General features: G+C 45.3%; 1 protein-coding gene across 10 annotated transcripts in view; it reads left to right on the forward strand.

Moving 5' to 3' along the window:
- Nucleotides 1-12,783, forward strand: part of LOC121277942 (frizzled-3) — a 144,525-nt gene that overhangs the window by 93,720 nt on the left and 38,022 nt on the right. For all 10 annotated transcript variants that reach the window (XM_041187823.1, XM_041187822.1, XM_041187821.1 and 7 more), the window contains one exon: nt 7,650-8,667. In XM_041187823.1, the coding sequence (XP_041043757.1) occupies nt 7,650-8,667 (1,018 nt within the window). The remainder of the gene's footprint in view (nt 1-7,649; nt 8,668-12,783) is intronic.

The following is a 12,783-nucleotide window of genomic DNA, read 5'->3' on the forward strand; positions in this document are numbered from 1 at the left end:
TAACAATACACTTAAGAAAGCATAGTATGATCAAAGCTAGTCAACATGGTTTTATGAAAAGGTAATCCTATTTGACAAAAGTATTATACTTTTTGAAGATGTAACGAGGAGGGTAGAAAGCAGGGAACCAGCAGATGTAGTATACCTTGATTTCCAAAAGGCATTTGATAAGGTGCCCCAAAAAAATAGAATCACAGAATGGCTATGCAAGATAAGGGGTCATGCAGTTGGGGGTGATTGCCCGGAAAGACAAACTGCCATCATGGCCCAGGAGATAGCGAGGCACAACATCGACATTGCTGCTCTTGGTGAAACCCAGCTCGCTGGAAAGGGACAACTGAGGGAGGCCAGCAGAGAGTATGCCATCTTTTGGAAAGGGAAGTCAGACCGTGACCCCTGCATCCACGGAGTCGATTTCGCCATCAGGAAACAGGATAGCTGCCACGCTTTCCGAACTCCCCTTGGGGGTTAATGAGAGGCTGACGGCCCTACGCCCTCATCTCAGCTGTAACTAATGCACCACTGTCATCAGTACATATGCCTTGACTTTAGATTCCAGCTGTGAGGTCAAGGAGACGTTCTACTCCAATCCTTTGGCGCCCTTGCTTCTATCCCCAGGTGTGACAGGTCATCTTCTAGGTGACTTTAATGCCCGATTGGACATGACCACAAAATCTGGAGTGGAACTATTGGCAAGACTGGTGTGGGGAAGGCCAATACCAATGGCATCCTACTCTTGACCAAGTGTGCCCGTTACGGTCTGATCGTGATGAACATGGCCTTCTGCCAGAAGAACCACTCAAGACCACGTGGAGGCACCCGAAGTCGGGGCATTGGCACCTCCTGGACTGCATCATTGTCTGAGGCAGAAACCTGAGGGATGTGCTTGTAATGAGGGCCATGAAGGGTTCTGAACATTGCTGGATGGACCATCTCTGTGTCCAGCACTCAGTGACGAACACCTGTCTGGCACCAAGACACCAGAAGACCCAAAAAAACCGCCCAGAGAAAGTTGAACATTGCAGCATTGAAGGACCTGGGACTGCAGGAAGCGTTCCAAGCTCAGTTGTACAGTGTAGTGGAACAAGTGCCCACCACTGATGCCATTTCCATCCAGGCATACTGGGAGCAATTCAAGTCTGCCATCCTCAACACCTGCGTACAGACTATCGGGCTTGTGCCACGATGGAGCCAGGACTGGTTTCACCCCGATGACACCGCAATCTACAACGATCTCAAGCAGAAACAAGCAGCCTTTGTCACCTGGCAAAGCCACCCACGTAACCAGCAGTGTACCACCAACTGAAAGCTGAGGTCCAGTGACACATTTGTGACATTAAGAACAACTGGTGGGTGGAGAAGGTGCACGAGATTCAGGTCTACGCCAACCAGCACAACATGCGCAACTTCTTCCAGACTACCAAAAAGATCTATGGATTCCGCTCTTCCGGATAAAACTCTTAGATCACAGGGTGGCTCCTGGCTCCTCAAGGATGGCGACGCCATCCGTCAGCATTGGAAGGAGCATTTCGAACTGCTCCTCAATCAGGACTCCACTGTATTGGAGGAGACCTTCCAAGCCATTCCACAACACCTTGTGGAGGATTCCCTTGGTGATCCACCAACCATTGATGAGCTTAAGCGGACCATCCAACAGATGAAAACCAACAAAACTTGTCAGCCAGATGGTATACCTGCAGAGGTCTACCATGCTGGCAGCTATCAGCTCATGTCATGACTCCACCAGTTCATCCTGGGACAAAGAGGACATCGCCTGGGACCTCAAGAATGTTACTATTATTACTGTCCACAAGAAGGGGTCAAATTTGATTGTGAAAACTGCAGGGGGATTTCCCTCCTGTCCATCGCTGGTAAGATCCTGGCCTGCATCCTCCTGAATTGCCTTTGTCCAATCACTGAGGAGATCCTCCTGGAAATCCAGCGTGGCTTCTGACCATCCTGGGGTACTGCGGACATAGTCTTTGTGGTTAGACAGATTCAGGAAAAATGTCGGAAGCAAAATCAAGAATTGTTCTTCTCCTCCTTCAACCTGACCAAGGCGTTTGATTCTTTAAGTCATGAAGCTCTATGGATCGTCCTCCAATGCCTTGGTTGCCCATTGAAGTTTGTCATCATCCTGAGACTCCTGTATGACAACATGACCGCCACTGTCCTGAGTGGAGGATCTGAAACCAACACCTTTCACATCCGGACCGGGGTCAAACAAGGTTGTGTGATCACCCCTGATTTGTTCACCATTTACCTGACCGTCATTATCCACCTCATTCGAGATGACCCACCACTTAGTGTCAGCATTCAGTATTGTCTGGACAAGAAGCTCTTCAACTTCAGTCACTTCTGGGCAAAATCAAAACTTATCACCACGGACATTCACGACCTTCAGTTTGCAGATGACTGCTGCGTGATGGTTCACTCTGTACAGGACATAAAAAGTACACTTGACCTCTTCAACACCTCGTATAAGAGGCTTGGCCTGTCCTTAAACATCGCCAAGGTGAAAGTCCTTCAGCTTTCCCCGGGCCAGTTGAACCTCCCTCGCATCACCCACGTAGATGGGGTGGCCCTGGAGTATGTGTAGCACTTCCCTTATCTTGGCAGCCACCTCTCCCAAGGGGCTGCCATTGATGAGGAAGTCCATCACTGAATCAACTGTGCCAGTGCTGCTGCTTCAAGGTGCTCCAACGTGCCTTTGATAACAGGGACCTTTTGGAAGTCAACAAACATTCTGGTTCATAAGGCTGTTGTGTTGACCACCCCCTTCTTCTGCAGTGAAACATGGACTGTCCACCGACACCACATTAAGATCCTTGCAATCTTCCATCAGTGCTTGCGTCAAATCCTGGGGATCAAATGGGAGGACCGCTGGACTAACACAAGCATCCTCCATGAAGCTGCATCTACCAGACACAGCATTGAAGCCCTGCTCCTGTGGAATCAACTCCGATGGACGCCCACTGCGCCTGGATGCCTGTAAACTGTCTCCCTTGGCAGGTTCTCTTCTCTCAGCTCTCCACTGGCCAGCGCTCAAAAGGCGGCCAAAGGAAAAGGTATAAGCACAAAGGCATTAACATCACTGACTGGGAGGAGAATGCTGCTGATTGCATGACCTGGCACCACCTGGTCCATCAAGGTGCATGCCACTTCAAGACTCTGACTCGACAGCGAGGCGGAATGGCGATGGCAGAGGAAGGAGAGGGAAGCTAACTTGGGCCTGTGATTTCCACTCCCCTGCACAACATCATGTCCCCACTGTGGAAGAACATGTGGATCCAGAATTGGGCTCCTCCATCATCTGAAGTCTCACCAAGCCTGATGGGTGTCATCCTTGATTCTGAGGGACCGCCGACAACAATCTATATGAATGACTTGGACAAAGAAACAGAGTAATGTATCTAGGCTTACTGACACAAAGGAGCCATAAAGAGATATAGATGGGTTAAGTGAGTGGACAAAAAAGGTGGCTGATGAGTATAACATGGAGAAGTGTAAGGTTATTCACTTTGGTCGTAAGAATAGAAAAGCAGAATATTTTTTAAAAGGTGTGAAACTTATAAATGTTGATGTTCAGCGGGAGTTGGAATGCATAAAATTAGCATGCAGGTACAGCAAGCAATTAGGAAAGCAATTGGCATGTTGACCTTTGCTACAACAGGATTGGAGTACAAGAATAAAGAAGTCTTGCTGCAATTGTGCAGGGCTTTGGTGATGCCATACCTGGAACACTGTAGTTTTAGCCTCCATATTTAAGGAGGATATATTTGCATTAGCTGCTGTACAGCAAAGGTTCCCTAGATTGGTCCCTGGATGAGAGAGTTGTCCTGTGATGAGAGGCTGAGTAAATTGGGTCTATATTCTCTGAAGTTTAGAAGAATGAGAGGTGATCTCATTGAAACATTCAAGATTATGAAGGGGCTTGACAGGATAGACACAGAGACATTGTTTCTTCTGGCTGGGGAATCTAGAACATGGCGCATAGTTTCAGGATAAGGGGCAAATCATTTAGGACTGAGATGAGAAATGTTTTCACTCTGGTTGTGAATCTTTGGAATTCTCTACCCCAGAGGGCTGTGGATGCACTGCCGTTAAATATATTTAAGGCTGAGATAGATCTGGTCTTGCAGGGAATCCAGTGGTGGGGAGTGAGTGGGAAAGTGGAGTTGAAGCCCCCAGATCAACAGTGATCATACTGAATGGTGGAGGGGGCTCGATAGGCTGTATGGTTTTCTGCTGCTTAAATTTCTTGTGTTCTTATAAATGTTGGCCAGGGCACTAAGAAAACTCCTCTGCTCTCCAAAAAGTGCCAAGGGCAGAGAGTGCCTCAGTTTAACATCGCATTCGAAAGGCAACAACATATCTTACAATTTAGCTCTACTTCAATACTGCACTGAAGAATCAGATTAGAGTATGTATTCCAGTCTCTGGAGTTGGACTTGAATCCACAACCAGAAAATAGTCATTTAGATTCTTAATTGTTAGAAATATCTTAAAACTTTTGTTTTCTCTCAAAGATCCACTCCAGAAATAGTATATTGAAACACCAATGTGCTCTGTTCCTATGGCACGTGTTCAATGTTCTCCTTAAGCAGCTAGCCCATTGATTTGTTTACTTGTGTTGTTCATTGAATGGATTCAGGTTCCTGACCACTATCCTGTGTAAGTCAGATTACTGATCTAAGTTTGGCTGTCACATAGGAATAGACAATTGAAGGCTTAATCTTGAACCTGTTCAAAGAGTATTGTGCAGGTTAGGGAGGGAAAGAAAACATGAAAGGTATTTTTAGAAAAATTGGTAACAATATAAGCACACAAATTTATTTTAGTGACTAGAGGCATGGTTTGGATCAATTATATTTCCTGTATGTTGCGTAATTAAAGAAATAAGAGCGGAGAGGTGGTGTGGGGATTCCAAACATATCTAATCCGACAGACCTGACATTTGTACAAGCAACCTACCAACTGATTTTGTTTCTTCACCTCCTTTATTTGTTTTCTTTTGTTGAGAATCGGCAGGTGACCTACTTCCGGATGCCAGCTGCTAGAAAGTGCACAATTGGGCATCTGCTTCAGTTTAGTCATCAGCAAATCGTGCCTCTGCTTGACACGCTTGCTGTGTAATATGGGCAAAAGGAGAAAAATTCGAAGCTTTTTGCATACTTGCAGCATCATTCATTTTTAGTTATGTTGACGTTTTCTCCCAAGAAGTAGTAGCGAATCCCATCTTTTCAATTATTACTGTTCTCCAGGGGAACCCTGAAGCCATGTTGGAAATGAGAATTATAGTCAGGTTCTCGGTCGAAGCAGCTTGTTCTCAGCTTGCAGAACTGACCACATAATCTGTAAGTGTATTTTGTTAGTCTCTTGCATCCATACTCTGCCTTAAATGCTGAGACCAAGCAAGTATTTTGGAGAAACAAAATGATGGAAGCACTCAGAACAACACAAGATAAAGATTGGGTATAACTCATTATTAGAACCGGGGAAAAATGATAGGTAATCATCATTAAAAAGGAATAAACAGAACCAAAGCATAGGGAAGAAAACGAGAAACTCACACGAGTGGTGTGATGGAATGGTCTATAAGTTGGGTGGGAAGGTAGGAATTTAGAATCATAGAATGGCTACAGAACAGAGGGAGGCCATTCAGTCTGGTGTGTCCATACTGGCTGTCTGCAAGAGCAAGTCAGCTAGTCCCACTCACCTGCTTTTTCCCTGTAGCCCTGCAAATTTTTTTTCTTCAGATAATTACCCAATTGCCACTTAAAAGCCACAATGGAATCTGCCTCTGCCACATAGTGCATTCCAGCCAGATCCTATTCACTCATTGCATAAAAACGCTTTTCCTCATATCACCTCTGGTTCTTTTGCCAGCCATCTTAAATCGATGTCATGTGGTTCACAACACTTCTGCCAGTGGGAACAGTTTCTCCCTACCTATTCTGTCCAGACCCCTCATGATTTTGAACACCTCAATCAAATCTTTTCTCCTTCAAAGAAAAGGCTGAGAACTGCCAGTTTCACCAGTTTATCCACATAACTGCACTCTTTCATCCATGGAACCATTCTTGTGAAGTTTTTCTGCACCCTCTCCAATGCCATTCCACCTGTCTTAAATTGGTGTGCAGAATTAGACACACTACTCCAATTGAGGCTGAACCAATGATCAGAAACGTTAACCATAACATCCTTGTTTTTGTACTTTTTGCTTCTTTTCATAAAACCCAGGATCCCCTACGCCTCAGTTTCTCAACCTGTCTTGTCACCTTCAACGATTAATGCACATATAGCCACAGGTCCCTCTGCTCCTGCACCCTCTTTAGAATTGTACCCTCTCTCTTTTATATTGCCCTTCCTTGTCCCTCTTACCAAAATGAATCACTTCACACTCCCTGCAACATGTTCACCCATTCCACCCACTTCTCCATGTCCTCTTGAAGTCCGGTACAATTCTCCTCCTCATTTTACAATACCTCCAAGTTCTGTATCATCCGCAGATTTTGAAATTGTGCCATGTACACCCAGGTTTGAGACATTAATATATTAAGAAAAGCAATGGTCCTTTCCAGATCACAGTTCATCTAGTTCGCCTGCTACCATCCTGGTAACATGAGGCAACGGTAATAAAATTGTTGACTAATCATCATAATCGATCTCTATCAATGAGTCTGCAACACGCCCAGATGTGAAGCCAGGAAAGTGCCACTGGTGGAAAGCTTTGTTCAGAGACACCTTTTTTAAAAATTTTGTTTCTGGGTTGTGAGCGTTGCTGGCAAGGTCTGCATTTATTGCCAGGCACTAATTACCCTTGAGAAGGTGGTGGTGAGCCACCACCTTGAACCGCTGTATTCCATCTAGTGTAGGTACACCCAGAGTGCTGTTAGTGAGGGAGTTCCACTATAGTCCAAGTCAGGATGATGTGTGATTCGTGCAACTTGCAAGTAGTGGTGTTTCCATGCACCTGCAGGCCTTGTTCTTCTAGGTGGTAGACGTTGCATGCTTTGAAGGTACAAGGTGCCATCGAAGGAGCCTAGGTGAGTTGCTACAGTGAATCTTGTAAATGGCACATTTGGCTGCCACTGTGCGCTAGTGGAGGGAGTAAATGTTTAAAGTGATAGATGAGTGTCAATCAAATGCTTTGTCCTGGATGGTGTCCAGCTTTTTGTGTTTTTGGATGGCGCCCATCCAGACAAGTGAAGCATATTCTATCACACTCCTGACTTGTCTTGTAGACAGTGGACTCTCAAATATATTGCACTTACCATATCTGATTATAAGCTATTGGACTATAACTATTGGCAATTTCTGATGTTAAAATTGTACTCTTAGAGAAAGCAGTTGTTTCAGAGAGGCATATCTGGTGATTTCCTCTCCCTTTAGCGTGAAAGACCTTGGCTAACAGCCATATAGATAGTGATCATATAAGATCCTCAGTATTATGGTCTTCAGACTTCTTGTTAACTTCAAGTTCTCCAGACCAATTATTTCTGGTGTTGCCAGCAACACTCAAGCATAAACATTTTTTGTTAATTTTAACCATAATTCTCCCAAACAATCTTTGTGGGGCTCAGTGCAATAAGTGCAAACTCAGTAATAATCAATTGATTTTCTGATTCACTTTTTCTGTCCAACAGATTTCCAGACTGTGATGAAGCCTACCCACGCCACACTGACTCTGTTTCAGGTGGTGATCCCACAGAGGAGGCTCCAATGGCTGTGCAGAGGGACTATGGCTTTTGGTGCCCACGGGAATTAAAAATCGATCCTGAGCTTGGCTATTCTTTCCTGGGGGTCACAGACTGTTCACCACCTTGTCCTAACATGTATTTCAGACGTGAAGAGCTTTCTTTTGCCAGGTACTTCATTGGCGTGATATCTATCGTCTGCCTGTCTGCTACACTCTTCACCTTTCTCACATTCCTCATTGATGTGAAACGATTCCGCTATCCAGAGCGACCAATCATATTTTATGCAGTCTGTTACATGATGGTTTCCTTGGTGTTCTTTATTGGATTTCTTCTAGAAGACACGGTTGCCTGCAACAGAAATGACCCTTCAGTTTACAAAGTATCTACAGTGACACAAGGTTCCCACAATAAGGCATGTACTATGTTGTTTATGGTACTTTACTTCTTCACAATGGCAGGCAGTGTCTGGTGGGTCATCCTTACCATCACGTGGTTTTTGGCTGCCGTTCCCAAATGGGGCAGTGAGGCAATAGAGAAGAAAGCACTACTGTTCCATGCAAGCGCCTGGGGGATCCCAGGGACCCTCACTATCATTCTCCTCGCCATGAACAAAATTGAAGGGGACAACATCAGTGGTGTTTGCTTTGTCGGACTATATGATGTTGATGCGCTGCGATATTTTGTTTTGGCTCCTCTATGTCTCTATGTGGTGGTAGGGGTTTCTTTGCTACTAGCAGGTATAATATCCCTGAACCGTGTACGGATTGAAATCCCACTGGAAAAAGAGAATCAGGACAAGTTGGTGAAGTTCATGATCCGCATTGGTGTGTTCAGCATTCTCTACCTCGTACCACTCCTTGTTGTAATTGGATGTTACTTTTATGAGCAAGCATTCCGTACTGTATGGGAGACAACATGGATTCAGGAACGTTGTCGTGAATACCACATTCCCTGTCCTTACCAGGTACGTCATGCTTCACTATTTAGGTTAGAAAGTAATCGGTAGGGAAAGTAAAAATCACAGCTGACTACTAGTATATGAGGTGATGAACTTTTCTGTAATCTGTAACAAATAACTTGTTAATATTGCTGGCCCTGCAGCTTCAAACTGTATTCACTGATGCCCTATATTACTCTATAATAATTAAAAAAACACGTACAGACTTCAGCAAGTGTGTATATTCATATATATATTATATATATATATATTTGTATATGTATGTGAGTGTATATAACATACATAGAAAATGTCACCTGCATACTAGAAATAGTATCTAATAATTAGTGAATGCAAGACATTAAAAAAACCTTGAATTTACATAGCACCTTTCCTAACCTCCAGAATTCCCAAAATGCTTCAGTCAATGAAGTGTGCACACTGTTGCAATGTAGAAAATGTGGCAATCGGCTTGTGTGCAGCAAGCTCACACAAATAGCAATGAAATAAATGACCTTATCTGTTTTAGGTGTTGGTTGGTTGAGGGATCAATGTTGTCCAGGACACAAGGAGAACTCCGCTCTTTAAATCGTGTCATGAGATCTTTTACATCCACTTAAAAGAGCAGACTTAGTTTTAAGTCTCCTCTGAGTGACTGCACCTCCAAATATGCAGCAAGCTCCTCCTCCCCCCCCCCCCCCCCCCCCCCCCCAGTAGTGCACGCAATGCTATAGGAATGTGTGAACGGGGTGGAAGTCTTCCAAACCTGTTTGCCATTCGATCATAGCTGATCTCCATTTAACTTGCATCTTAACTCAATTTACCCACATATATTAACAATCTGTTAACACCCTTGCCTAACAAAAGTTATTGATCTTAGTTTTGAAACATTCCATTGACCCTCCACCCCAGTCTTACCAGTGTTTTTTGATGAGTTTTCCAGATTTTCACTACCCTTTCTGTGAAGAAGTGCTCCCTGATAAGTGACCCTTGAATAGCTAAGCTCTAATGCTCTAATTTTAAGGTTATGGCACCTTGTTCTGGACCCCACTAGAGGAAATAGTTTATCTCTCCACCCACCACCCCCCCCAAGCCCATCCCCTACATGTCTACTCTATCAAATCTTCTGATCATCTTAAGCTCCTCAGTTAGAACATCCTTTCAGCTTCCATATTCAAGAGTATTCAAGTTTATTTCCAGCCTAGATCATGTACTCAAGACTGTGGAATGGGGCATGAACCCACAATCTTGCGCTACCATTGAGTCATGTCTTAAATGTCTGTTTGGGGATAAACAGTAAACACAATTGTGTGATTTCCTTGATTGTAACTTAGAGGGAGTGCCATTTTCCTCCATATCTAATATTTTTATCTCCCCTTTCATAGTAATGTCAAAACATCAACAATTATTAGCAAACAATGACAAATGGGACCCTTTTAACCAAGTTTTTAAAAATTCATTCACGAGATTTGGGCTTCGCTGGCTGGGCCAGCATTTATTGCCCATCCCTAGTTGCCCTTAAGAAGATGGTGTTGAGCTGCCTTCTTGAACTGCTGCAGTCCATGTGGTGTAGATACACACACACAGTGCTGTTAGGAAGGGAGTTCCAGGATTTTAACCCAGCAACAGTGAAGGAACGGCGATATATTTCCGAGTCAGGGTGGTGGGTTACTTGGAGGGGAGCCTCCAGGTGGTAATGCTCCCATCTATCTGCTGCCCTTATCCTGCTAGATGGTAGTGATTGTGGATTTGGAAGGTGTTGTCTAAAGAACCTTGGTAAATTCCTGCAGTACATCTTGTAGATGGTACGCACTGCTGCTACTGTACGTTGGTGGTGGAGAGAGTGAATGTTTGTAGATGTGGTGCCAATCAAGTGGGCTGCTTTGTCCTGGACAGTGTCCAGCTTCTTCTGTGTTGTAGGAACTGCACTCATCCAGGCAAGTGGGGAGTAATCCATCACACTCCTGACTTGTGCCATGTAGATGGTGGACAGGCTTTGGGAAGTCAGGAGGTGAGTTACTCGACACACAATTCCTAGCCTCTGACCTGCTCTTGTAACCACAGTATTTATATGGCTAGTCTAATTTAATTTCTGGTCAATGGTAACCCCCATGAAGTTGATGGTAGGGGATTCTGTGATGGTAATGCCATTGAACGTCAAGGGGCAGTGGTTGGATTCTCTCTTGTTGGAGATGGTCATTGCCTGACACTTATGTGGCACGAATGTTCTTGCCACTTGTCAGCCCAAGCCTGGATATTGGCCAGGCCTTGCTGCATTTGGGCATGGACTGTTTCAGTATCTGAGGAGTCACAAATGGTGCTGAACATTGTGCAATCATCAACAAACATCCCCACTCCCGACCTTATGATGGAAGGAAGGTTATTGATGAAGCAGCTGAAGATGCTTGGGCCTAGAACATACCCTGAGGAGCTCCTGCACTGGTCTCCTTGAGCTGAGATGATCCCCAACAACCGCAACCATCTTCCTTTGTGCTAGGTATGACTCCAACCAGCAGAGAGTTTTCCCCTTGATTCCCATTGACTCCAGTTTTGCTAGGGCTCCTTGATGCTACACTTAGTCAAATGTGGCCTTGATGTCAAGGGCAGTTACTCTCACCTCACCTCGGGAGTTCAGCTCTTTTGTCCATATTTGAACCAAGGCTGTAATGAGATCAGGAGCTGAGTGGCCCTGGCAGAACCCAAACTGGGCGTCAGTAAGCAGATTATTGCTAAGCAAGTGCTGCATGATAGCACTGTTGATGACCCCCTTACATTACTTTATTGATGATCGAGAGTAGGCCTGATGGGGCGGTAATTGACCGGGATGGATTTATCCTGCTTTTTGTGCACAGCACATACCGGAGTAGTTTTCCACATAGCCGGGTAGATGCCAATGTTGTAGCTGTACTGGAACAGCTTAGCTACGGGCGCGGCAAGTTTTGGAGCACAAGTCTTCAGTACTATTGCCGGAATATTGTCAGGGCCCATAGCCTTTGCACTGTCCAGTGCCTTCAGCCACTTCTTGATATCACATGGAGTGACTTGAATTGGCTGAAGGCTAGTATCTGTGATGCTCAGACGACCTGAGGAGGCCGAGATGGATCACCCATTCGGCACTCCTGGCTGAAGATTGTTGCAAATGCTTCAGCCGTACCTTTTGCAGGTCTGTGCTGGGCTCTTCCATCTTTTGTGGATGGGGATATTTGTGGGGCCTTCTCCTCCAGTGAGTTGTTTAATTGTCCACCACCATTCATGACTGGACTACAGAGCTTAGAACTACAGAGCTTAAATCTGATCCGTTAGTTGCAGGATCGCTTAGCTCTGTCTATCACTTGCTGCATGTGTTGTTTGGCACGCAAGTAGTGCTGTGTATTAGCTTCACCAGGTTGGCACCTCATTTGTAGGTATGCCTGATGCTGCTCCTGGCATGCCCTCCCGCACTCTTCATTGAACCAAGGTTGCTCCCCTGGCTTGATGGTAATGCTAGAATGGGGGATATGCTGGGCCATGAGGCTACAGATTGTGTTAGAGTACAATTCTGCTGCTGATGACCCACAACGCTTCATGGATGCTGCTGCTGATGACCCACAACGCTTCATGGATGCCAAGCCTTGAGTTGCTGGATCTGTTCAGAATCTATCCCATTTAGCACAGTTGTAGTGCCACACAACATGATGGAGTGTATCCTCAATGTGAAGGCGGGACTTGGTCTCCACAATGATTGTGCAGTGGTCACTCCTACCGATACTGTCATGGGCAGATGCATCTGTGGCAGGCAGGTTAGTGAGGATGAGGTCAATTATGTTTTCTCTCTCGTTGGTTCCCTCACCACCTGCTGCAGACCCAGTCTAGCAGCTATGTCCTTTAGGACTCAGCCAGCTCGGTCAGTGGTAGTGCTACTGAGCCACTCTTGGTGATGGACATTGAAATCCCCCACCCAGAGGAGGGCATTCTATGCCCTTGCCACCCTCAGTGCTTCCTCCAAGCGATGTTCAACATGGAGGAGCACTGACTCATCAGCTGAGGGAGGGTGGTACCTGGTAATCAACAGGAGGTTTCCTTACCCACGTTTGACCTGATGCCATGCCATGAGACTTCATGGGGTCTGGAGTCGATGTTGAGGACTCCCTGGGCAACTCCCTC

This window comes from Carcharodon carcharias, chromosome 5, assembly GCF_017639515.1.
Source record: "Carcharodon carcharias isolate sCarCar2 chromosome 5, sCarCar2.pri, whole genome shotgun sequence".
Taxonomy (NCBI): domain Eukaryota; kingdom Metazoa; phylum Chordata; class Chondrichthyes; order Lamniformes; family Lamnidae; genus Carcharodon; species Carcharodon carcharias.